Genomic DNA, 27002 nt, shown 5'->3' with positions numbered 1-27002 from the left:
GGACGATTCCGGAATGTCGCTCAAATGCGGAGGTACAAGAGAGTTTTTCGGCGCCTCCTTGACCTTTTTAGGGCTGCTAAAACAAGCCTTGTCTCCGCAAGGAACGCCATCCGGAAAAGCCACTGTTTCTACTCCCGTGGCGTAATCGTTCTCTTCTTCTGCCACAATTCCTTCTTAACAACCTTCAGAAGGTCTAAAGATCCTTTCGAATGTGGCAGCACCAAATTAGTTTCTAATTCCTCTGCTAGCCCTTTCTGCGGTATGCCCACTGAGCCGGATGCCTCCTCGCTAGCGCCTTTCCCCCCGCTTTCACTAGCTATGTGCTGTGCTTCCCGAGTGCTTATGTCATGAGGCCTTTCCCTTTCTTCGTTGCCGTGCCTTATCTCCGCCGCGATCTCCTGAGCCTGGGGATGCGGGAGAGCTTGGACCATATAACTCAGGCCCTTCTTCTTTAACAGCATCTCCGAGCGATCTGAAAATAAGTAGGGGTATTGTTTGGACAAATTTTGCGATACTGCTGCTTCAGTCAGCAATATTCCAAACGGCCCCTCGATCTTTACGCTGGCTATCGGCAAACAAACACTATTCTCCTTAACTACCTGCCGGATCCACGCATGTTCCCCGGTGAAATCCTTAGGTTGCACATACGCAGGGTGGACGATGTCCATTGTCGCAGCCGAGTCCCTAAGTACCCGACATGGCGTTCCGTTCACTGCGAGGTCGCGAAGGTAGGGTTCTAAGAGCTCCAAGTTTCCGTCGTCATTCACGAAAGAAAAAACAATCCTAGGCTTCCGACAGCCGATCGCAAGGTGTGCAGGCTCCTGGCAACGGAAACAGACGACCGGTTTTCTAGCCTCAAATGCCTTTTCTGTTTTTCTTTCGTCTTTAGCTGTGGTTTTATTCTCTCCGGAATTATCGGCCGACACATCTTTGGTCCCACTTCCAGCTTTCTCTTTGTGAAAGGGGCGCTTGTTTTCTTCCTCTTTGTCGAATTGTGTCAACGGCCTGACGCGCGTTTTCTCGGATTCGCGACGTGCGGCGAATTCATCTGCTAGCACTGCAACAAGTCCTTTTCGCTCAACCTATCTTGAATCCACAGGTGCATCTCTTCGCTCAAAGACCCATAGAACTGCTCCATGCAGATTAGCTCAACAATCCTGTCGTGACAACCGAACGCGTCTTCCACTTTTAGCCACTCAATTAAATTTACTTTCAGTTTATAACTGAAATCTTGAAAGAATCGCCCGGTGTCTTAACTGCCTCCCGAAAACGGCGGCGGAAAGCCTCCGCTGAGAGCCGATATTTCCTTAGCAACGCAGCTTTTACTTTCTAATAATCCTCTGACTCATCCTTCGTTAGCCTTGCAATTATTTTGGTTGCTTCACCAGAAAGAACGGTCAGAATCTGTTGCGGCCAACTCTCTAGTGCCAACCCGTTTTTCTCGCAGGTTCATTCAAAAATAACGAGAAACAATCCCATGTCATCGTTCACCTTTTACAATGGCATGAGATCCCTTATTTTCACTCTTGCTTCACCTGAACGCCTTTCATCTATTGAGAGGTTATTCGCCGATTGCCTGGCCAGGTCCCGCTGCATGTCTAGTTCTTTTAGCTTTAGTTCGTGAACTCTCTGTTCCTCGCGTTCCTTTCTTTCTGCAGCTTCCTTTTGATCAGCTCTCTGCCTTTCCCTCTCTTCTGCAGCGTTTTGCTCAGCTGTCTCAGCTCTTTGCCTTTCCTTCTCTTCTGCAGCGTTTTTCTCAGCTTTCTCAGCTCGTTTCTCTATCTCTTCCCATGCTTCTGAAATTTCGTCCTCAAGAGCCCCGCACTTCTCAATCACCTTAATAAGCTGTGGCTTTCTCTGACTTTTCCCGACCTCAATTCCCAGCTCTTCACAAAGTAATAACAACTCTGGCTTTTTCCGTTTGCTCAAATCTATGGTCAATTCCGAACGAGGACTTTCTTACTCTGCTGTGACGTGAGGAAGCTCTTAACAGGAGCCTGCACGTACAGAAACTAATTCGCCGTTTTAGAAAACACAGAAGCTAAAACCTGGCAAATTCTCAAAGAAAGTCAAGTGCTCACCATTCTGCTGAAGCCAGGACGAAGGGTGGAGTATCCCATTGCTGCCAACCAGCTGATATAATCTCGACCGGGTGAGGTGGGTCGTCACCGCAAGAATCAGGAGACGACGATGAAGGCGGGCATCGTGATGATGAAAAATAGAAAAGATTGTATTCACTTCATTGGTACATGGTTTTGACTTTATCCGAGTCTCGAACGGTTCTGTCTAACACGGGGGCCAGGACGGCCTTATAACCCCTCGTGGTCTTGTGGTAGCCGATGTCTCCTTCGGGGAACTTGTGGAAATGTCAGACCTCTGTCGGCTGGTCAAGTTGACGACCTCCTCCCCCTCGGGTCCTCTCCTTTGGTAGCTCGCCCTTTGCGTCTGCTCAGGTCGTAGAGGTGTGACGTTTTCTCGGGGATGAAGGGGATTATCTCGTCACGGGAAAGGCGCTCGGGCTTGTTTCCCCCATTCGAGAGGTACAGTTTCCAGGAAGATCATAACCGCCTCTTGGGGATGAAGATAATTGCCCCGACACGGGAGCGTGCACGGGTTTGGTTTCCCACAACTGAGATGCAGAATTCCAAGCCGATCATAACAGTACTCCCTTGAGCGAAAGTATACCCAACCAGAGATTCCGCAATAAAACCGATTTTCTCCTCAACCTGTGAATGTAACTTGAAATCGAGCACTACACTACAAACTTGGTATTACGTGCTTTCCAGTGCACTCCTCAGTTTCACTTTGTGCGTCTTAATTACAAAGAAATTAGGTTATTTCGTTCAGCCTGTAGTCCATATACTTTTGCACACAGGCGTACAGTAAATGAATAAACATAACCTTCAAAAAACAAAAGAACTAACTATTTATGTCTCCTTACTTCATTATTTTACACCACTCAGCTTCACCTTAAATTTCACTATTTGTACACCCTAGTTGTTACCTATCAATGCTGGAGCCACTGCAACATTTCCGTTTCTGTCTATTGTTCTACCAGAATGAAAATAGCCAGATCCTTTCCACAGAGTCATATAATGTGCAATTAAGTTTAAGTGCAAGTCTGTTCAAGGTTGATAGCACTTTCATAATACAATAAAGTGGACTTACTAAAGCAGCCCAACAAATAAAGTTGCAGTATGTACCACTCTAGAGCAAGAGGCTTGTGTCTACAAGGTACCGCATCCATACTGCAGTACTACACAATAAATACACAGCTAAAAGACCAAAAAGAGTTTGACAAATGCAGAAATGTAAGCAGCACAGCCTACTGTCTCACCGATTCCTGCTTTCGCAAAGCGTTCCTCAAGGTCACGGATGTGCTCGTCACCATCATTGTATTTCACACCTTTCATGGCCCCTTTCTTGCGACACAGCTCGATGAGTCTAAAATTAGAAAGGGTAGTAAATAATAAGTGTCTACTACAGCTGGAATAGAAAGAGAGCAAAGACTATGGCTTTCATAGATTGCTGAATGCAGATAAGTGAAAAGTTACTTTCATGTTGAAGACATACCGCTGTATTACGTAAACAACCTACACAGACAAATTGTTGCTTTACACAGTAGAACCTTGTTGATACGTTTTGGGGAAAAAACGCGAGAAAAATTGTACTAACCGAGGAAACATACGACCCGAAGTAATTGAAAAATTGGACAGACTCAACTGTAGTTGACATCTACGTAATATGAAGCGTTGCGCGAATCGTTGCGCACAAAGCATGAGACGCCGACGCGCGTCGAGCCAGTGGGGCTTTGACGGCCCGAGACACATACGTTTTGTTATTTTCCTATTGCGCAGTGTTTAAAGACGGCAACGAGAAACCAAAACGAAATTGAGCTGGTGGGCGACCATAGAGTTAGTATACTGACTCTACGAGGAAAATCTGGGGGAAAAAAGCGGGAACCGCAAAGGCGCCGCCATGTTGTTACGACTTATTTTTGTTGCACTAAAAATATTCAAAATATATGCAAAAGCAAGCACTTACACGTTGCACGTAGGCACGGACAACGTTTGAAGTTCATTCCATATATTTGTCGGAAAGATTAGATGGCTATTTAGAAAATTTTTATGTAAGATTTACAGTGTCTAAAAGGTTGCGTTTGCAGGCGCCTAAACTAGATGACGCTACCATACTGACGGAAGCTCAGGATCGCGTTGATTGTGCGCCTCGTCTGAATCGCATCTCGTCGTCTGCGCCTGTGGGCCTGCATAGGATGGATGGATGGATGGATGGGGCTAAACCCTTTAAATCGGGCGGCGGCACACGCCACTTGGCAGCGCCAGGTGCAACATGGCAGCACCCTTGCGGTTCCCGATTTCAACACATAGGCGCTATGAGGAGCTTTTCCTCTAGAGTTGGTTATATTTACTCCATGTTGGCAACGTCGGATGCCGCCGAAGCGAAACGTAATGCTCACATCGTGCCACCTGCAGCAGGCAACGGAGGCGCCTTTGGATTATCGCCTACCAAAAGTGTAGTATGCTACCAACAGCACTATGCCCCATGCGCTGTAAAACAGATAGGCGAAGATGCTCATCGCAATAGGTTTGACAGCAATAGCTGTGAATGAGGCGTGCGACAACCCGGGAGGAGATTTTCTGGTATCGGAATAAGAAACTGAGTGCGCGCTAACGTTTTCGTGAGGCAGGCAGGTGAGTATTGCGAGGAAGCTGATGTGGTGGGTGGCTATCCTGTTCTCAATCACATGTGCTCCTCGCCTTTTCTTGTTTCACGGGATCTAGCAGTCGGGAAACGATATGATCCCAGTCTGTATCAGGGAACGGCAGCGCATTTGGGTTATCGCCTATTAAAAGCGTGCAGTATGCTTCCAACAGTACCACGCACTGTGAAACAGATAGGTGAAGATGCTTATCGCAATAGGGTTGGCGGCGATAGCTGTAAATGCGGCGTGCGATGACCCTGGAGAAGATTTGCTGGTACCGGAATAAGAAAGTGAGTGTGCGCCGGCGTTTTCATGTGAAACGGGTGGATGAGTATTGCAGTGAAGCTGCCACATCAGACGGCTATATACTATTCTCGATCGCACGCGCCTCGCGCATTTTTTTTTTCTTTACAAGGGATCTAGCTGCCAGAAAAGGTATCATACTATCGAAGTTTAGTGATTACTGAACATTGCTGCAGAAAAATCGTGTTTTCCGGGAATGTATGAACCGGTAAAAAATAAGCGTAACTCTATTGGGTCATTTTTTGTGTTGTCGATCAACTAGGTTCTCGATAAACGAGGTTCTACTGTAAACTGTGAAGTGCACTATGTGCACGCATAGCATACTACCTGCTAAAATGGGAAGAGCCAGAACTTTTAAACAGTGCAGTGGAAATAACATGTTTTTTCCAGCAACTAATGGCAATGGACATCAGTAAATGTGTGATAATGACTGATAGACAAGGTCTGCTCATAAACTTAATTACTTTAGAGCCCTTGTTGCAAATGTGGAGGCATGTCCTCCTATTAGAAATCCTGATAGTACCAGCACCAGTCTCAAGATATTTGTCCTGAAACTCTACCACAATATACACTGGTGATTCACTTAGCTTTGTCTTGCACTACGTGAGGGATAGTAAACTTAAATGGGAATGGCAAAGCAGTTCTCTGCAAGCTTGTAGACATATGTCAAGGAAATAGTAGTAGTTTTAGGATTCCCACTAATGTACTATATACTCATGCAATAAAATGCGTAAATTTAGTACGTAAATATATGTGCTTTACTTTTCACCGTCTCGAGGTCATGTTACAGCGTAATTTTGTCTCTTACGTTAACATCAGCGTTCCTATTACATTCAGCGACCAGACGTATAGCGACGTGACATTGCACTCTGAAGTAATTGTGCTTATTTGGTGTTCTACATTAAACATTTCTGCCATGTTTCATACTGCGAGTTCAGTTACGTGCCTTGAGCTCTAAACACCTTCAATTCCAGAATTGCAATATGTGCCGTAAAAATTACTGAAAGAAGTTAATTTGCATATTTATTCAGTGAAAATTTACTTAGCTTATTCAGTTAAAGGGACTGTCGACTGCTCGGAACATGTCTTTCAATTGTGGTGGAGATGAGAAGATTGTGTGTCATATTGATGGAAATGATCACACTTGCATTCCATAAAAAAAGGAAATATATTTTTTATTTGGCTCTGAAAATGCCACAAGAATGACATGTGGCACCGCTTGACGGTGTAGAAGAGACTACACAGGCTGAAAAGTTCTGTTTCAAAAATTTCTACTCATTTTCCAAAGAAACAACTGCACATTTACACATTAAATGGTAGGCTTTGTATCGCACTACAATATAGAAGGTCCTTTAAAAACGGTAGACAGTCCCTTTAAGATTCCCTTAACAATGCCCACTAAAACTAACAACACTTTGCTACAAAAAAGACCTTGTTAACTCCAACAGCTTAAAAAATTGTCTCTTCCTATTGGCATTGGTGATATAACCTTAATGCATGAAAAGGAGAGGAGTCTGCAACTAGAAGTTATGCTGGAACATTGAAGTTGGAGTCGTTGGTTTACACTCAATTTGGTGAGCAGTGCACAAAGTGGGACAAGAGTGACGAGCATATGCCCCCTTTGTCTCTCTCAATGTTCTGCAGTCTACATTTCTTGTCATGTAAAAATCACGGTTTCGGTTGAACATCAGACAGAACTTCACTGTTAAATTTCTTGTTCTAAAAATCTTTTTTCCAAGAGTTCACATTCCAGAATAGTACAAGGAGCTTGACACTGCCTCCTTGAATTTTGATACACTTACAACTACTGTACTTATGACAAGAGCTCGTGGCTACAATTATGGTTTAACTTCCTTGCCTTTCCTCTCTCTCTCAGTGCTATTTTATTCCTGCAACTATATGCAGACAGCAATTTACTCATTTGTAGCACTGAACTCTCATTTGGACGATCAAGCCTTTTCAGCATACATAAAGACATTACTCATAATGAGCTACAGTGCATTAATTACAAACAGCAAAAGAACAACTGAAAAATACAGCCCACTACATACGCTGAGAAAATATAGACCCCACAGTAATTGCAATGCACTGCGAAAACGTAAGACATTATGAACAGCTAACATTTCCATCATTACTGCTCCCTGTGGCACTGCAGCCCATTCAGCACATATAGCACTCTCGGCAGTAATGTTCAGGCCCAATCACGTTAGCGGCATGGTAACTCAAAGCGCACCATTTGGTGGAAGCAGGCCAGCCAACGGCAATTTTGTTGACATGCAGTGAGGCTCCTTACCACAGAGGAAGAATGGGTCTGTGGGCCATCTCTGCAGCAGCTACACAGCTACGTGACCAATCAGCAACAGCTGCAATGGCTAACTATGACAGTTGCCCCCCCTGTACTGCCAGCCGAGCCAGCAGACATTGCTGGCTCTTACATAGAAATACCTGTGGCATAGCACTAGCAGGATAATGCGAAAAGTACTGTATGGGAAATCTTGCCAACTTGCACAAAATTTTACAGTGCCATGCAACTGCCACGCCAGCAAAACTGTCATCTACTTGGGCCTCCTCTCGGGTAGCTTATGCTTAACAGCGCCAGAGGCCGGCACTGCAGGATGCTTCCTGCTAGCACAGACTATGTTCCAGTAACTTGATACTTTGACAGAAGGCACTGCTATGAAAATAACAGAATACATACCTTTTCCAGCAGTGATCAGACCTCAGAGTGTATGGGTTGCCAACAATGATCAACAGTGCTTTTGCTCTCGTGACAGCTACATTGAACCTCTGCAATTTTGTTTTAAAAGAAAGGCACTTGTAGAAGCAAGAACACATCAACAAGAAGATATTTCATGCAGGAAAAAAAAACGAGCAAACCTTGCGATTCTTGAGAAAACCAAGGCGGTGCCTAAAATCATTCTGCAGAAGATTGCTATCACTCCGAACTGTTGAGATGATCATGACTAGCCTTTCTTGGCCTTGGAATTCTTCAGTAGAGCCCACAGTTACTCCCTCAATTCCACGTTTTTCCAACACAGATCTGATCTTTAAGACCTGCAAATAACAAAGCACAAGGATATATGCGCACAACTCCCCACATAATGAATAAACAAATCTCAAAAACAATTTTTTTTTACATAGATGAAAACATGATGACAATCCTATGAATGAACCATACGTATTACTACCAGTGCTGACAACCATGTGAAGCCAAGGAAAGCATAGGGGATTTAAAAATGAACTGCTTTTTTTTTTTGAAATGGGAAATATAATTATGACCTACTACACACGGCTCAGTCTCCAACATGTTACACATGGCACTTCGTACATTCCTCATGTGCGTCATCTGCTCCTTCCAGCACCCTCAAGAATTATACTTTGCACTCACTAGTTTTGCCCAATTCCTTGAAAAATGTGTCACCAGAAGCCAAATTCAGTTCACAGAACATTCCAAAAAGGTGGCCCATATAGGCATGACCTTATTCCTATAAGAGGGGATTTCTTCGCATGTGTGCATATTGATTGTAATTAGATAGTTTCTACACAATAATTACCTAAGGGTTATTTAGCATTGAGCGCTGATTGGTACACAAAAGAGCCATTAATTAAACCATGTCTTGTCCCACATGCACAAATATTGTCATGCACATCGACTGCATCTACAATAATGCGAATAACTGGAAGAACTAAGGTGCAGTAAATCCTTTATGGCTTGTCTCACCCAGATACTGCAGCAGTTCTTCAGTCTCTTGACACCCGCTCTCATCATACCGGCACAGCACAAGTAATGATCCAATTATTACCTGCTTTCGGTAGGGGGACACAACGCCAATGTCCTTTTCTTTTATCTGGACACCAAGGCCACTTTTCCCTTGCAGCAGAGAGACCACATAGTTGACAACCACCTTAATTTCCTCGGGATTGAAGTATGATGGGCATGACGATTCCCTAAGATCTCGACCCAATACACTATGGAAGATGAGCGGGCAGCCTTTACGAGGCAGCTCCTCCCAGTAGACCATGCTGTGTGTGATCATCTCATCCCCATACACCTGTAAAGCAAAATGGATTGTCAGTACATGCTGGGAGTAGGACGCTAAATCGCATAATTGCTACTCTAAAAAAAAATTATCATGGGAAGTTTCACAGTTATTTCTTGCTGTGCTCTGACAAACGCATTGAAAACCTTTATAAAATATACAATTTTGCAGCAATCCCTCAGCAGCACATTTATGCAGCTATTGTCTACAGGCAATAAGAAGTGAGCCATCAGCACATGTGTTGGCTATTACTCATTCACTATTCATTTCAAAAAGGCTGACCACAGTTATCACTAGAGGTGGGCGAATATTTGAAGTTTCGAATATGGATATGAATATTAAAGACAAACAGTTCGTATTAAAAAAAAACAACTATTAGGTATTTTTAAATATCTGTAACTCGTCAAATATTTCCCAACAACCAATTGCTTTAAAGTCTTGTTACTGTTCTCCATCTGCTAAACAACGTATCACAAACTATCAGAAGTGATACAATGACAAAGGTTGTGAAAGGTTTTTGAAGGAATGCAGAAATAAAATGGTTAATGCAAGTTTTGTTTTCGGTTTTGCAGCAGAAGCCTATATGACAACCTGTGAGTTTTGCTAATTGTCTGTCATTTAGCGTTTTTGGCGGTCAAGACATGTAGCATTTTTATCTTTTATGTTATGATGAGAGATGTTTTCCTTGCAACTGACCATTCTACATGTGTTTACAGCACAGAATTCCTTCAGCAGCTTGTTTCTTTCCTTTATCACAACTTCTGATCTTTTTTCAGCAACCATTTATTTAGCATTTTTGTAAAGCTTTAATGCATACAACAGCCATTCAATCTTGAAAAGCTTGTTTGCAACCAAGCTCTAAAGACGTTGTGAGGCTATTTGTGTAGTTTTTAATGATAATTGGTGATCTTCTGTTTAAAATTGATTCTTTGTCCCTGATAGTAAGGTGACTTTTTTTTTTTCGCCCTCGTCAGTACTGGGTGTTGTACCTGCGTCTATATGGTATAAGCGTCTGCAGTTGATTATTGTATATTCAATTTGATATTTGATACTTATTATTCATATTGAATTCATATTGAATTCATATTCGAAAAATTTGGTATTTGCCCACCTCTAGCTATCACACATAGTTATGGCCCACGCAGTAAAAAAATGTAGTACACTTAAACCTCAATATAAGGAAGTCGTTAAAATCAGCACTTTACTGCGTTATTTGAGATCTTGTTATAATGAAATTCAACCTTTTATGCAAATAAGTACAGTCGCCAACAGATTTTTCTTACATGGAAGGGGCTGTAATGTTTTCCGAATTATTGGGCAATCGGGAAAAAAACTAGTTTCAATGAGAAAAACTTTTGGTGAACTTGAGAATCGGTGACCAAAGGTACAGTTTCATGCCGTGTCGATATCTTCACATCAGCGGTATGAGAAGCTTTCACGTCCACTTTCCTGCCACAACTGATAGTGTCACCCGCTATCATGAAGAGTACAAACAGAGTGGAGCGGTCGCCTTCATCTGCCTCTCGCTTCAACACAACTCCGAAACTCAAGATTCTTCTTTCTGGGGCTTTAGATGCCAAAATCAGTTCTGATTATGAGGCATGCTGTAGTGGAGGGCTCCGAAATAATTTTGACCACCTGGGGTTCTTTAGCGTGCACTACAACGCAAGCACACGGGCGCTTTTGCATTTTGCCTCCATCAAAATGCGGCCGCCGCAACCGGGATTCGATCCCGTGACCTCGTGCTCAGCAGCGCAACGCCTTAGCTGACTGAGCCACCATGGTGGATGAAACTCAAGATTACACAACCTCCAACACCAAGGGCACAAGAAGATAGTGCACATGAAGCCACGACCATCTCAGCACACCCAGTCTTTGCACCCACTGCAGATTACCTCCAACATAGGGTACGCAGGCAGCATACCGTGCTGACAGTCATGCAACCGGACTAGAAGAAATGATGCACACTCATCTGCCTCCCATTCCCCTCTCCCCCCTTACAACACGCTTGATCAAGTTACCACATCACATCACTTATTTGGAGGTATTACATACATATTACATAAACACGCTCTCCCTATCATGTTCGGTTCTCAGAGGTGACGACCAAACACCTTAGGTCTTATAATCATATCTTGCACAATGTTTTCTTCCCTTTCTTTCTTTTCTTTTCTTTCTTTTAACAGCTTGGCTAACGTTAGCTGGAACAATGAGAATAGCTGTGTCGTGGAACATGTAAATGCTGATTGAATTACAACCACGAAATCTGCCCTTCCCATCGTGCAGGGTTGCAAAGAAGATCCTCACTCACAGAAAATTATACATATGTCAGCAGTTGAATACTACAAGTATTACAATATTTTTAAAATGACACCACCAATAACTATGCTAAAGAATGTGTGACCGGATATCATCCTAGGCTTCTTTTTGAACTGATATCTTCCTTGAGCGAGCTATGTGCCATGCTGGTAGGAGGAATACCAATCTGCAGCACAAACAAAAAGACCACACGGAGGCAGTTCATTCGAACATCCGCTTGAAGAGAATTTCAAGAAAAACGCGAAAACGGCGAATGGAGAACCAATGGCATCAGCTACATCTGTGGCTATGGCCACTCCGTTGACTTACAGGACAATGATAGTGGTGGCCAACAGCGATGTGGTTTATGTTTTGCTGCTGAGGCAGCATCAATGGAAGGTTGCTTTCATTCTTATATTTCATTTGATGCAGGCATGGCACAATTTCCCACTAAAATGCCATTTTGAAGCAGGACAGTGCCAAGACCACTCTTGGCACAATTTGGAATAGCTGTTCCACCACTGTATGACATATTGATCAATGCAACGTAAAGTGAAGTGGCAGCTTTTGCAAACACCAGTTGCGCATAGCAAACAACCATGCTGGTTGTACAGTGACTTGAGAGAGAGAGACCTTAGTTATATACCTCAAGATATACTTAGGAAGATCTTTTCTACAACAAAGTACAGCAAGGAGTAAAACATGTTCATGGTCATTTGAGAGAACCTGGAAATGCTCTTTCTATCTAGAGTTAACTTACAGACAACACATTTTCATCACTTAAGTTTTCGCGGGGGAGGGGAAGCAAAAAACAGTAAATGCACAAAATAATGTACAGCGTGCTTATTGAATAATTTAAGCCCAAGCAAACACAGAGATCCAAACAAAGGCTTAGACGAAGGCTTAGAACTTGCAAGACATTCTACAATGTCATTCGATACTCCACAGAAGCAAAACCAAAAATTGACACCAATTCATTAAGGCACTTGTGTTTCTATGTGTAGAACCCCAAAATACATCCCTCTAACAGAAATCAATAAGTGGCATTTAGTACGTCCAAGAACAATGTACAGGTTGATCACAGGCATCACTGAATGTATTCAATAAGTGCACTGCAAAATTTGCACCCCTTGGGGTATGTTCTTGTCACACAGCAATAATTGCCATCTGTCTTGTTTTCGTTTCCTTTCTTGAAAATTCTGCACTCGCTACTTTACTGTCAAGAATGCTGTGTCACGCTGATAATGTGCATGCCATTTGTGACCTGCAAGTACCAAGCGCACATCATTCAAGAAAGAAAAAGCACGCAAGATAGATGATTATTGTTCTGTGACAAAAGTACCATATTTACTTGCATAATGAAAGCACTCACGTAATGAACGCACCACCCCCCCTTTTTCCAATCAAAAAGCATGTTATTTCTTTTCCTCACATAATGAACGCACCCTGAACTTGCTTCCGTGAAGTAGGAGAGACACAGTACAATTCGGTGTCTGATATGGCGTTTGGCGGGTACGATTGTATCGGACGCCGTATCGGATGCCAAATCGTACCGTGTGTCGCCTACTTTATTGCGAGAGCAATTATATGGACAGTCCAGGCGCATTTTTGCCGTCAGCGTTGACGATCACGCCTCAATCTCAGGCGTTTGAGGGAGAAAAGCTGGGAGGAAACACAGCACATTCCGCTGCGCGCATGGCGCCGAGGGGAGGAGAGGGAGAGGAGTGGCGCAACTGCGCGCTACGCGGCCGCACGCACCTTATCTTGAAATCAATCTGTGTCGGGAACTGAGTCTAGCAGCGCAATGGCAGCTTATACCTTTGAGCATGCTCGGTTCCCACCACTCAGTTAGCATTGAAGCGATACACACCACGAAGGTCACTTCACTCGCTGTTGCTGCCGCGCTTCCTCACGCCGTTTTGACAGCGAGTGCCTGCGGTCATCGAGTGTGATGTGTTCATGTTTGCCTGAGCGCTGACACCATGCTTGTTAATTTACATAGTTAGCGAATGTTTGCAAGTTTATACAGCCGATAAAACTATTATCCTTACTTCGTGTAGCTGTCTACGCATTTGATATCGCAATCGATGGTTCGCCTTTCAGGCGAAACTGCAACTTTTTTAGAGGTGACCGCGGAAACAAAATCGCTCAAAATTTCACCTCGCATAATGAACATTGCGCATATTTTTCGTGAAAAAATGTGAGTTCATTATGCGAGTAAATATGGTACTTCTCAAAGGGTGTAACTGTTTTTAGAGTGCCATTATAGTTGTTTACTGCACAAAAAACTGAGTAAGTTAATGTCCAATTTTCCAGACTTCCCAGAGACTGCAAAAATGTCCGAAAAATCAGGCAGTCCAAAAAAAAAACAAATGCATGCCTTTTACTGCCCTAGTGGCCAGGGGCGTAGCCAGAAATTTTGTTCGGGGGGGGGGGGGGGGGGGGGCTCACGTTTCAGCGCAGCCTTCTCATAGAATTTGCCAAGAGATCAAATACATGAATAATAACTGCATTGTCTTTGCCAATGCCATTGTATATTAGATGCTGCAAACGAATTATTGAACGCTATGCACTGTCAAGTAAAATATGTATTTTTCATAAAAGAATATATTCGTTTGTCACAAAAATTATGGCAGAAATAACTGATATCAATGCTTCCGCATTTTTTTTTTGTATATTTAGTAAGTAAAGAAAATATCACACGAACTTTAGAACTATATCAGCTCGAAGCCAGCAAAGCAGTGCATGCAGCTGATATGAAAAACGTAAAGGCCATGAAAAGAACAAGTTGAGGACAAATATTTTCATGAATCTTTGTCATTCAAGAACCTTGTTTACATTTTTGTGTATATGAAACGGCCAGGATGAACCTCATTTACGCTGTCCTTCATTGCAATAGATGACGCAGCTGTTACCGGTCGTGTATTGTAATTACACCGAGATTATAGTCCCAACGGTGAGTACATATAAAAAGCAGAAGTCCTGCAAAATATACATTAGAAATGCGAAGTAAGAATGGAATATACAAATGCGAAGATACAACTTGATAAAGGGCAAAAAAGTGTCGCTGGAAACAAAGTTCACTGCTTGTATACACAAAACCTCGCAACAAGATATTTAAATATACATATAAGTCTCCAATAAATCTACGTATGTAAGCAAATGTCACTGTATGTAATGCATCAAACAAGACAAATAAACTTGTTGCGCAGTCACAGATAGTAAACTTTATGCATAGAAAGACAGACAATCCAGGCAAGAACAAAACTATGATCGCAGAAATTGTGATATGTACTTGGGCCATGCGGCGGTCGCGACAGCACCATATGGGTAGAATAATAAAGAAATAATGCAGAAATCAGTACGAAAATGTATAATTTAATTGCCTGCAGAGCGGCAACAAATATTCTGCACCCAAAATTAAAGAAGGGTATTCCTTCGGTTCAAAAAAAGAAGTAAAAGCAGGTAGCTAAAAAGGAAAGCCACAGATGATGCGGCAAGTTGAACTACCCAATATCTGAGTGTGTTTGTTGGGAAACACCGCGTGGGCCGAGCTTTCAATGAGCAAGGTCGGTCAAAATCGGTTATTGATGGCCTCATAATTTTCGTATTCGCATGATAATTTTGATCATGATGCTAAGTGTCAAAATAAACGGTGAAAATTTCTACGGTTTTACTTCTTCTTCCTGGGATTTTACGTGCCAAAACCAGTCCTGATTATGAGGCACGCCGTAGTGGAGGCCTTCGGATTAATTTTGACCACCTGGGGTTCTTTAACGTGCACTACAACGCAAGCACATGGGCGTTTTTGCATTTTGCCTCCATCGAAATGCAGCCGACGCGGCCGGGATACGATCCCGCGACCTCGTGCTCAGCAGCGCAACGCCTTAGCTAACTGAGCCACCGCAGCAGGTCATTTCTGCAGTTTTAAAAGTTAATGAACAGTCATACGTTTTCATAATTACGAGTTTATGAACCTGAAGGAACAGAGCTTTTTACTTGCATTGATTTTTGCTGCTTCGCTATCTAAAGGACACACTTCACTCGGCGGGGAAGTTTAGCGAAGAGGTCAATGACTTCGCACATTGATACCAACATCTCTGTGGGCATATAGAAGCGCCAGCCTAACCATGCGTTCCTCAGACATTGTAGAGCGCAAGTAGTTTTTTAGTAATCTAATGTTAAAAAATATTATCTCTGCACTGGCAGTGGTCACTGGAAGGGTGACTACAATCTGCAGCAGTTTGTACACATTTACACAGAACCTGTAGTCGCAATGAGAGAGAACATCTATTCCTGTGCTAAAACCTAAAAATCACTCCTTCGATGTCATTGGCATCCTTGTTTAGGTACTTTGCACAAACAGTAAGCTGTTCGGTTCCAGCAATACCCGTCGTTTCGTCAGCAAGTATGGAGAAGCAGCCTCCAGCGTTTACTTTTGCAGCTAGGCTTTCTTTGATAATTTCACCACAAATTTCTATAATTTGGGTTTGTACATCTGGGCTTAAATACGAGGTATTACTGGGGCAACTTTCCAAATGGTTCTTCAGATATGTATCTCCACAATCAGCTCGCCCATGCGAAGAAGCACTCTGAAAATACCAGTATTTTCAGCGGGGGCTTTGCTTAAATCCACAGGACCACTGTCCCTATGACCACAGAGGCAGACCTTGTCGCCCGCAAAAATGAACTGCCTCAAAAATAGGCCGTTAACTTTCTTCGGTTTTCTCTTATTTTACTTCGCCTGCCTCGGTCCAGCTCATCGATCACACTGGGTGCGCTTCCTGAAAATTTTTGGAGAAAATTATCAGCTGCCAGCTGACAGTCACGGTGATATTTAGTATTTTCGTGTGTGTGGAAGATTGCGAGCGCGTGCTTCCATTTCTGGAATAGCTTGAACACGAGGGCTCCAGTACGCGCATATTTACCGAAGTTTATAAGAACATTAAACCCATAAAGTTCCAGAATTGAAAATCTAAAGCACGACTTTGGAAATGTCAATGCACCTTTTGCGTCAGAACTTTATGAGAACTTTATACTCATACAGTTTCAGAATTGAAATCCATGCGGAGGCTCCGTAGATTCCGCAGCCGCTGCGAGATGCCGCAACGCGCCCGCTCGCCATCGAAAAGCCTTTGAAAGTTTGTGCTTGGATGGGGCTCCTTGTGTTATTTGACTCCAGGTGCAAGGGCGTTGCCACGAAATCCAGCCCGAGTTCGCAATGGTCGTACCGAAATGTCTTTTTGAGCGTAAAAAAGACAATGTAGACAAAATTCAGAATGATTCCCGGCGCCGGTGGTCGTTTTGGTCAGTGGTGCATGCCAGCACGAAAAAATTTCAGGGGGGGCTGAAGCCCCATCAGCCTCCCCCGCCCTGGCTGCGCCCCTGCTAGTGGCTTGAAAAATTTGTGGATTCACTTTTGTACGGCACTCCATTTGCACAGCATGTCTACTTGAATTTTGGCTAAGGTCATGCCATCAGTGTACACTAATGGCAGCGTCATCAGCACTCGCGTCAATTCAGAGGTCGTCGGCAGCACAGGCGCTGGCTTTTCATTTTCACTTTTGGAGTCGTCCAATTCCACCATCCCTTGATGGCGATTTTATTGTCAGTTGATTCCGCAGAATTTGAGCTTTGTCAACGTAAACAAATCGTTCAGATGTTATCTCAGTGGGATTCACAACACCAGCAGCGGGCAGATCGACCCCAATGCCACGGAAGGGGACTGATCAGGCATGCTAAAGTTATCTTCGGATGATTTCATCGTCTCTGTACAGAGTGTGAAGCCCGCATAACAAAGACAGTTGCGAAGCGTGTTTTTTTTTACAGCCTTCCAAGTGTCTGAAAGCATGCCGACAGCAGACCTGAGATCAACGTAACTTCTGCTACTTCCAAGATCTTCCCCTTATTTTTGAGGAAATCCAAAATTGCCTGCTTGGAAATGGCAAACTTCTTGCTCATGTTGGTCACTCTCAACTTGTTTGATGATGGCAGCTTTCTTTTTCGCCGTCAAACTACAGCAGTGCTTTTCGTGCTTCAAAGCCATTAGTGAGGATGACGAAGGTAGAGTCGCCGCCATTGCTGATAGGGGGAGCTGCACAAGGCATACAGTCACGACTGCGAGTGGCGATGTCCTGTCCACCTGGCAGCACATGCTCAGAAGCAACAATGTCATTCCAGCTTTCGCCGGTAAGTGGCGCTAAAGGTCTCAGAAGTGCACCACTCCCATGCTCTAAGCCCTGATGGGGTGCTGTACATTTTCAGCAGGTTGCAACAAGATTGTCATGAAGTGGGTGAAGAGAACCCAAGAATAAAATAAGTGTAAAGCAAGGAGAGGTAGGCAGGTGTGTCACAGGAGATGCTGGCTGGCATGTGGCTTGGATTTGCACTGAGCTTTTAAAATGTTTGCCTGCATGAAATACGACGAGGTGCAAGCAAAGAGGTCTCTACGGTTCTATATTTTCTTGTGTGCTCTGCTCTCTGATCAATACAGCACAAATATGTTTGGTGCAAAAGCAGGCACGAGTGGTAGCAGTCCCAAGAATTTTCGCCTCACGCAAGAATCTTCAGATTGGTCACTCATGGGCTGCGCTTGCCGGTGTGAACATCACCAACTGTGAGTCCATCCCCCGTCATCAGTTATCGGCCCTTGCACAACATCTGTCAGTTGGCAGTGTGAATATAACCTTAACTATCAATGTTAAATGAAACTATTCCAAGATTTATTTTGATTTCTCGAGTTACGCTATATTCTGCATTGGTTTATTCTTTCAAGCACACTTATGAGCAATGTTTTAAAAGAATAATAATAAAGCTAGTGACTACTTGCATCAAAAAGGTACTCTATTACACAATTAGTCCACTACCTTAAAATTAAGCACAGGATAATAATAAAGTAACTTTGACTCAATGACAGACAATAAAAAAATTGTGCAGATATAAGCACCTTGCATACATAGGTGCGTAATGCGTGAACTTGGAGTGAGCCTACCTGCAATTCATTGTCATAAAACAACTTGTTTGGGACTTCAATGATGTCTTCGTGACTTCTGAAGTTTTTGAGCAGCTTGGTTAACATCTGCGGGTTGTAGTATCCATTCTCCATGCGTTGATATGGCCCACAGTCCATAAGACGCTCCAGAAGAGAAATATCTGCAACATTGTATTATGTGATCACAATATTGAATACACCAGCAAAAAACCAAGAACACACATTCGACACAAGTTTTACAGTTACATGGCTAAACACTCATCATTGTTTCACCCATTAACAATATAAGGTTGCAAGATACATTGTATGCACACACATCAGGCTTAAATTGTGTAACGTATGCAACATTTTTAAGATTGAAATAACAGGAGGAACGTATCATAGAAATGTATAGTCACTAGACAGAACCTTACAATTGGTCCAAATTAAATTCAATCAATTAACCAGAGTCAAAATAACATAAGCCCACTGTGGTAGTAATGCAGCTGCCATCGCGGTTATAATGCACCAGTGTAAGTACTGCCAAAAGAGTGCATAAAGCAATAATAACCCTTATTCTAGCTTTGCTGCAAAGTCTGAACCACAATGTGCCATACAGTTCACTCCTGTTAATTTGACACTGGTTAACCTCTTTAACTGCCGATTACGAGTTAACTCGTTGTGAACTTTTTGCAATTTTTGCACATGTGTATATGTGCAGCTTCTTGTAATTTAGAAAATTAAATAATACACAATGACTTTTGCTATTTATTTTTCAACAAGACCAGTAAAAAATGCAATAGGCATTCCTGGTACCATATTTTTTTAGAAAAAAACGAAGCGATATATACAGGTCTACAAAAACTAAGCACTTTCAAAACGCTTTTCAAGATTTGTCACAGCAGTTAAGGAGGTAATTCAACACACTTTTCAATTTAATAGTGTCCCAAAAGGTGGGCATGCTAATTAAAGGACCGTTGGTACAAGATTTCTAAGTTGAAATACTACAATACATTTGTACACGTGGTTTAACTGATTAATAAGTTTTAATGTCCCGCAGCAATGCACAGGCTATTAGAGATGCTGTATTGGGGGAGTGGGGGGCCTCTGGAATACTCTTACCACCTGGGGTCCCTTAACATGCATCAAAAGCTCAATACAGCAGCGCCTTTGCATTCATTCCCCATTGGTGTGGTTTCCACAGGAGAGAATCACACGCAGGGGAAGATATGGTCCCATCATTATAACTACTGGTTTAACAGTTACTTATTGCAGGAAAAAAATCTTTAATAACAGTAACCCCTCAAACACTTCTAACTCAGAAATACTGGACAATTCAAACTGATTTCACATGTAAGGGCATGTGAAGTTGGGGTTCAATTAAATCAGGTCAATTGTTTGTGGCTATAAGTCACCAGCCACTTTCTTCAATATACCTGCTACAAGCACAGCTGTCACAAGGCAGTGCACAAGCCTGTAACTCATTGGGAATTACTTCTAAACATGTGCAGTGTTAAAAAACATTCTGTAATGTGTTGTTTATACATATGAGAAAGGTCAGTCAACAGTGGTTGACATTGAAAAAAAAAGACAAGGTCTTTTTGGCCACATTAGTTGTACCATTTGGTTTGTTGTTTAGACTGCACTACGTACCTTCAGGATCGGCTCACATTGTTAGACTGCACTATCTCGGGATTGGTGCGCGCAGTTTGAACGAGCGCATCTGGGTTTCATTTCAGTATTTTTGTACTAATTACACATTACTACTGTTCCTAACTGCTATCTTGGCGTGTTTTTTTTTTTTCGTTCCAAGTTTTATTTTGACCCCTTTTTCATCATCCTATGTGGAGCCCTAAAAGGCCACAAATCATGTTATTTGACAAGGCAACAGTGACCAGATACGCAGATCCCACGAACGCTAAATCAATCTGAAGTCTCCAAAGAAGACCTTGTCTTCAATAACACAGAAACATTGCAGCAGATACATATGGCTGTGTATGGCGGCTGCTACTAAACCAGAGCTAGTGGACAGTGACAGAATCTAATTTTCAAACTAAAGCATGCTGTTCCATAAAAACCACATAAATGTAAAAACCCTTTTCAGTGTCAGCTTATGTTGCCATAATTTTCCATCTGCATAAGTGACCATGAGGTATTAATGCTTCAGTATCCATAAAAGAACATTTGGCTGCAAAGGTATATAGTAAAAGTATACACCATGTGGCAAACCCCATGCCACATGACACATTGCTGAATTTTTCTTGAAACGTGTAAAAGTTGCATAGTTCAGAGCGAGCCAGCATTGTGCGCAATGTTCTGCTGTTGCGTACTAATGTTCTTAAGTGTTGGATGTGCTGTTTCCCTCTAGGCACTCTGCATAATCTCCAATGGATTCACGAAAAGTTTCAGCGGTGGCTCGGAAGGCCAAATGAGTCTATGCCTGCTCATACCAAGGTCATAATGCTGTGCTAGCCGGCTCCGGATGACAGGTCCCAGCTGCTTGGGGTCCCCAGCCAGGATGAAATGGCCACCTGGACCGCTCTTTTTTGGATCCCAGGGTGACATGAGCCCCATGACAGGGATTAGGCATTCTGGCTCCAGAGATTGCCCTGCCTCATCCACGAAGATGTGCGTGAAATGGTTCAACGCAAAGCCAGCTGTCACCAACCTGCAGCACAAACCCAGCACACGCTATGCTCAACAGAACTCCACTGTAATTACGCATTTAAGAAACTTCCTGCCCACCCTGTAAAGAAGTTGAAAAGTACTTTGCACATTAAAGGGAAATGCTCCAAGGTTCTCCTCTAGTAAAAAAATAAAATAATTCTGTATCAATTCCCAAAGCCTGGCAAACCATCTAGCCTCAACAACCTAAGGCACATCTCCCTCACTTCATGCGTAGGCAAGGTGATGGAACACGCCTTCTTAGCCCGCATAAACATACACCACAAAGACAACTCTATCTATCCCCGCACCATCATTGCATTTCGCCCTCACCTTTCTACTCAAGACGCTACGTTGCAGCTCAAACATCAAGTACTAAACGACCATTCCCGGTCGTTTAGTACTTGATGTTTGATGACACGAAAGCCATCCTCGGACTCGACCTCACTCAAGCCTTTGACAGCATTTCCCATGCAGCTATCCTTGACCAGGTCTCCCACATCCACCTGGGAGAGCGATCCTACAATTACATCTGTGACTTCCTCTGCAATCGCACGGCCACCCTCTCAGCCGGGGATTTACGATCAGACCAGCTTCCCCTTGGCAGCAAAGGCACCCCTCAAGGTTCAATTATCTCTCCCATGCTTTTTAACTTAGTCATGATTGGCCTTGCCCAGCAACTACAACGAGTCGACAATATCAACCATACCATCTACGCCGACGACATCACCATCTGGGTGTACCGAGGCAGTGATGGTCAAGTGGAGTCAGCCCTCCAAACGGCGACTGACACAGTTGAAGCCTATCTCCAAGGAACCGGACTGCGCTGTTCGCCGGCTAAATCGGAGCTTCTTCTCTACAAGCCCATTCAGCGAGGACGCCCTCCCAAACACCAATCTGAGCACCGACCCTGTGACTCTATCACCCTACGCCTTCAAGATGGCAGCCCTATACCACACGTCCCTAGTATCCGGGTCCTCGGTTTTGTCATCTCACCAACGCCTCCAATGCCTTGGCTCTCAACAAGATCTGCGCCCAATCTCAAAACACCCTATGCCTTCTTAAACGTATCTCCAACCGACGAGGGGGACTCAAAGAAGAAAGCCTTCTCCTCCTCGTGCAGTCGTTTGTCATATGCCACATTACCTATGTTGCTGCGTACCTCAACTGGTACCTGGCTGAGCAAAACAAGCTCAACACCCTCATACAAGGGGTCTACAAGCAAGCACTTGGCCTCTCGCATTACACCAGAACTGAACTCTTCAACCAACTAGGAGTTCACAACACCCTTGCCGAACTCATTGAAGCACAACAACGCTCTCAGCTTGAACGGCTCAACCTTACTGAAACTGGATGCTTTATTCTATCTACGCTTGGCTTCACTTACCATCAGCAACAGGGCCCCAAACAATCGATCCCGACTGACATCCGTAGCTGGATCCACACAGACCCTATCCCTAGAAACATGCACCCTGAATATAACAGGGCCCGGCGCCAAGCTCGGGCCAGAGCTATCATAAAAAGCCCTTGCTCATGTACCTGGCGTCACATTTGTTCATGCAGCCCAATATTCCCATGGCACACGATTTGTGGCCGTCGCCACACGCGATGGAGTCCTACACCACGCCTCCAGAGTCACTACCCCCACTGCCGAAACGGCTGAAGAAGTGGCCATCGCCCTGGCCACTCTAGATCCCACCTGTCACACCATCGTGTGTGACTCTTGCTCAGCCGTCACTAACTTCAGCAAAGGCCGCATTTCTCCTCAAGCTCTTCATATCCTCCGCCAGGCATCACACTCTAAAGACAGCATGATCTCCCTGACATGAATCCCGGCCCATGCGGGCTCTGTCCACCCACACCTCCCCAACCTCAACGAGGTCACCCCCTCCATTGCGCGAGGCCTAGTCAACCGGGCCAGAGACACTGGAGACGAGTTGGACACCAGGGACAATCTGACCACTTATAACGATCTCGTTAAGGCATTTTTACCTCAGTCGCCGAACCTTCCCCCCAGCTCACCCCAAGTTCAGCCGGGCACAGGCTACCACCCTGCGTCTGCTACAAACAAATACGTACCCTTCACCCGCCCGCCTCCACCTTATATTCCCTGAAGCTTACAGTACCCCCAACTGCCGGTGCTGTGGCACTCACCCGGCTACGCTTCCGCATATGCTGTGGCAGTGCCCAGCACGGTACACACACATTAACACCACGACCCTCTCGTTGAGGTTGTGTGAGGCTCTGCGGAGCTCCGCCCTCGATGACCAAACCTGGGTGACCCAGCATGCCCGTGAGGCGGCGGCGAGGCAAGCCCTCGACGTCCCCTCATAGGAGGCTTAGGCCCGGCCATCATAAAGTGCTGGTTCTACAATAAAAGTTTATTTCTCCTCCTCCTGTATCAATTGTGCCGTGTAGAGCCAAAAGTAGACCTTTCACAGCTTAATAACTGCCTTCTCTTTTCATCCTTATCAGCATGTTGTAAGCTGAGAACCAGGTTTGCCCAGTGATGTGTCATCGTGCCCCAAGTTCTCTAGTATTCTTCCGTATGGCCATGCAATTCCAGTGCTTTCGCTCAGAACTATCTCCACTACCCTTCTAGATGCAGTTCACCTTTATTTACATTGTTTTGTTGTTTGCTGTCTTCCACACATCTACACTGACATATCAACTGAAGGACGGCACAAATTTCAAGCAGCCGCAAGGGTTAGCCATCAGTCTTTTGAGTGAGATGAGTGAGACTGTACTAAATGTAGGACATTTGCGTGAGATGCCCACAACACTAATGACTGGCAGGCTTGTTCTATTTATCATGTGTCAAATAGTGTTGCAGGGGCCCTTTGAAGAGGCACATGGCTTGAGGAAAATGACACCATTCCTTTGTCTGAACAGTACAAAAAAAAATTTGTACTTGTTTACTTGAGCTTTGGCATCTGTGCATTCTGTGCACGAGTGCAAGCTGCTTGGTGAAGTGAGCAAATTTTACCCGTTGAAATACAGCTTGCTTGCCTTCAAGATTTGTCATCAGTTCCAACATCTATTCAGACAAAAAATAAAATGACAATCTGACAGGCTTGGTGCAGTTGTTCTCGTCGTTAAGAACCTTAGCTTTGTATGCAGCCAAAGAATGAATCCAAAATGTCACTAAACAGCAGCAAGCATGTCTGACCATCTCGCAGCACAGCTTTCTCACACTGTGTCCATATTTCCGTGTAGATGATAGCACATGACCCTCTTCCCCCATTTAATATGTTCCTAGAAGAGTTTCCTTTAGTTAAATAATAATAATTTGGCAACTGTCTTTTATTTTTATTTTTGTTCAAGAACAATGGTCTTAATAAACTAGAAGGCACGCTGTCAACAACATTTAACTTGATAATCAGCACCCTGGACAATACTTTCATTGAGATATAGCTATATGGCATCACAAAAGAGACAAAGATCATGTAAGGATTTTAAATGTACTTACTTGCCAGTGCATGCCAATGTTGCGACAATAACTTTGTATCTCATCAGCTGTTCAGAGCATGGATAGATGAACACCTGCTCAGCATGGTTGTAGTTTGAGACTTTCTAAAAAGAAAGAAGGCCTCAATTTGTAACAACATCGCATGTTTCGGCATTGGTTTATAAACAGGTTGATACAAACTGCACTTAAATAAAACTTTTAGCTACCCTTATAACTCCCAAAAAACCCAACATAACATACTTAAGACTATAGGTCATCATTCTTAGAGTAACGTGAGCTGTGAGAACCATATCATGATTCGCAAACACTCCCATGTTGAGTACGTACTTACACCATGAGTCTACTAAATTTCAAGACTGGCAACACTGTAAGATAACCGGTGGAGCCACCAAGAAGTTATTGTGTGTAGCTTTTAGTGCCGAGTGCGTTGTGCATTGTGTGAAGAATTCACGAATTTATGTTACACATTTTGTGAGTTACAGTGAACTGCATTTTGTTTGTTCATCATGGATAGTAAAGTGGAGCAAAGAGTAGCCGTCAAGTTTTGTGTAAAAAAGCCACGGAGACCATGGACATGATTCAAACAGCTTACAACAATGATGCTCTTTCTCAAGCGAACATTTTTGTATGGCATCATCGTTTTCATGAGGGTCGGGAGACGGTCACAGACGACCTTAGATCTGGCTGTCCGGTAAATGTTCGAACTGACGAAAATGTTGAAAAAGTGCAGAAAAAGCTGGCAGAAAATCGTTGTCAGTCCCTCAGGATGATTGCGGAAGACCTGAACATTGGTGAGGATACAGTTCGGAAGATTGTGGAACAGGATCTTCAAAAGAGGAAGGTTTGTTCTAGATTTGTACCACACAGTCTGACAGCAGAGCAAAATGAAGACTGGGTGTCTTCGTGTCAGGAGTGGGTACAACTGGCCGAAAATGAGCCAGAATGGTTTAAGAAAATCATAACTGGTGATGAATCACTCTTCCACGCTTACGATCCTGCCACAAAGAGACAATCAGCAGCATGGGTGGGGAAGAATTCTCCACGACCAAAAAAAAAACTCCGCATCCAGAAGCCACGTGTGAAAACAATGCTAGTGATGTTTTTCGACTGGCAAGGTGTTGTGCATAAAGAATTCATTCCAGAAGGACAAACTGTGAATGCTACGATGTACAGAGACATTTGAGCAAACTTACTGCATAGAATGCAACAGGTCCGTCCGGAAATGGTTCATTCGGGTGACTGACGCTTGTTGCACGACAATGCACTGTGCCACAGAGCCAGTGAAGTACAGACATTTTTGGCGAAAAAACAGGTGCCATGTTTCAACCATGCACCCTACTCATCTGACCTGGCCCCCCAGCAGACTATTTCTTCTTTCCAAAGGTCAAAATGGCATTGAAAGAAAAACATTTTGATCCAATTTCGGACATCCAAAAGGCTGTGACGAAGGAACTGAACACTAGCGGACAAGAGGACTTCCAAAAAGGAATTCAGGAACTATACAGCCATGCAATTGCATGTATATAACAAGGAGGGTCGTATATTCAAGATTAGCAGCCAATCAAGGTAATTTTCTTCTGGATTATTTTCTGATGATGCCAGTCTTGAAATTTAGTAGACACACTGTGTATCTTACCTGCTCGAACTCGAACCTTTACATTATACTCGAACCTTTACATTATAAACAAAATCACACTTGGAGCAAAATATTTCATTAAAAAGGAAATTTAGTTAAGTCACAGTTCTTATGTTTCAGCAGCAACAATTATTTCACAGATTCCTTTATTTTTCTTGGTGAATAGCATCTTACCAGTAAGCATTTATCAACAGAATCAACTAAGACACTTGACCAGCAATTATTGGATCAAAAGCACTGGAGCATGTGGTAGAGATCACATCAAGGGCAAAACTTCTGCGCAGACTGGAACTATTGCTGGCTGGTGCCATCACATGACACCATGCATACCCATGTACAGTCAAACCCACTATACAAATATTCAAGTGCCAAGAAAATCTCACTGTTATAACCGATAATTGTTATAACTGGGTCGCACAAAAAAAGCAGAGGGGACAAACATCCAAACATTTTAATCAGACAGAAAGAAGCACAGTCGAACCCTCTTATAGCATTACCGGTTTTAACAATACTCAAACAATGAACAATGAGAAGCTGCCACATCGTGAACTTTTGTGGTTGTTCTATGGTAAAATAACCCGCTTACTACGATGTTCCCATGCAGCATTATTGGCCATAGCAATTAAATCTGCAAGGATGGCTGAACAGGCATGTTGGTAATGTTGGATATTTGGTGGCAGCACTCTTTCCGGTCACTTCTCTTACTTCTCATGTAGATCGTCAGGCTGCTAACCAAAGAATTAATTCTGGCTACCGTGTGTCTGAACCAAAAAAGAAACACGAAACCCAGGGGAAAAAAAAAAAGAAAGCCGCCGCACTAGCCTGCATGCCGCACACCTCCACCACACCCATCTTTGTGCCCGCACGGCACGTCTCTGTCGCATTGTCCTATGCATCGC

General features: G+C 43.6%; 1 protein-coding gene across 1 annotated transcript in view; it reads right to left on the bottom strand.

Annotated features, from left to right (window-relative positions):
- The window catches only part of LOC119436835 (putative helicase mov-10-B.1), a 99664-nt gene that overhangs the window by 3288 nt on the left and 69374 nt on the right, over positions 1–27002 (bottom strand). Inside the window, exons 10-16 of the mRNA XM_037703825.2 lie at positions 24468–24571; positions 20785–21002; positions 18356–18516; positions 8830–9078; positions 7904–8080; positions 7725–7813; positions 3338–3444 (exon numbers count right to left, since the gene is read on the bottom strand). Of these exons, the coding sequence (XP_037559753.1) occupies positions 3338–3444; positions 7725–7813; positions 7904–8080; positions 8830–9078; positions 18356–18516; positions 20785–21002; positions 24468–24571 (1105 nt within the window). The remainder of the gene's footprint in view (positions 1–3337; positions 3445–7724; positions 7814–7903; positions 8081–8829; positions 9079–18355; positions 18517–20784; positions 21003–24467; positions 24572–27002) is intronic.

The sequence above is a fragment of the Dermacentor silvarum genome, chromosome 1, assembly GCF_013339745.2.
Source record: "Dermacentor silvarum isolate Dsil-2018 chromosome 1, BIME_Dsil_1.4, whole genome shotgun sequence".
Classification (NCBI taxonomy): domain Eukaryota; kingdom Metazoa; phylum Arthropoda; class Arachnida; order Ixodida; family Ixodidae; genus Dermacentor; species Dermacentor silvarum.
This window is presented reverse-complemented; position numbering and strand designations above follow the sequence as displayed.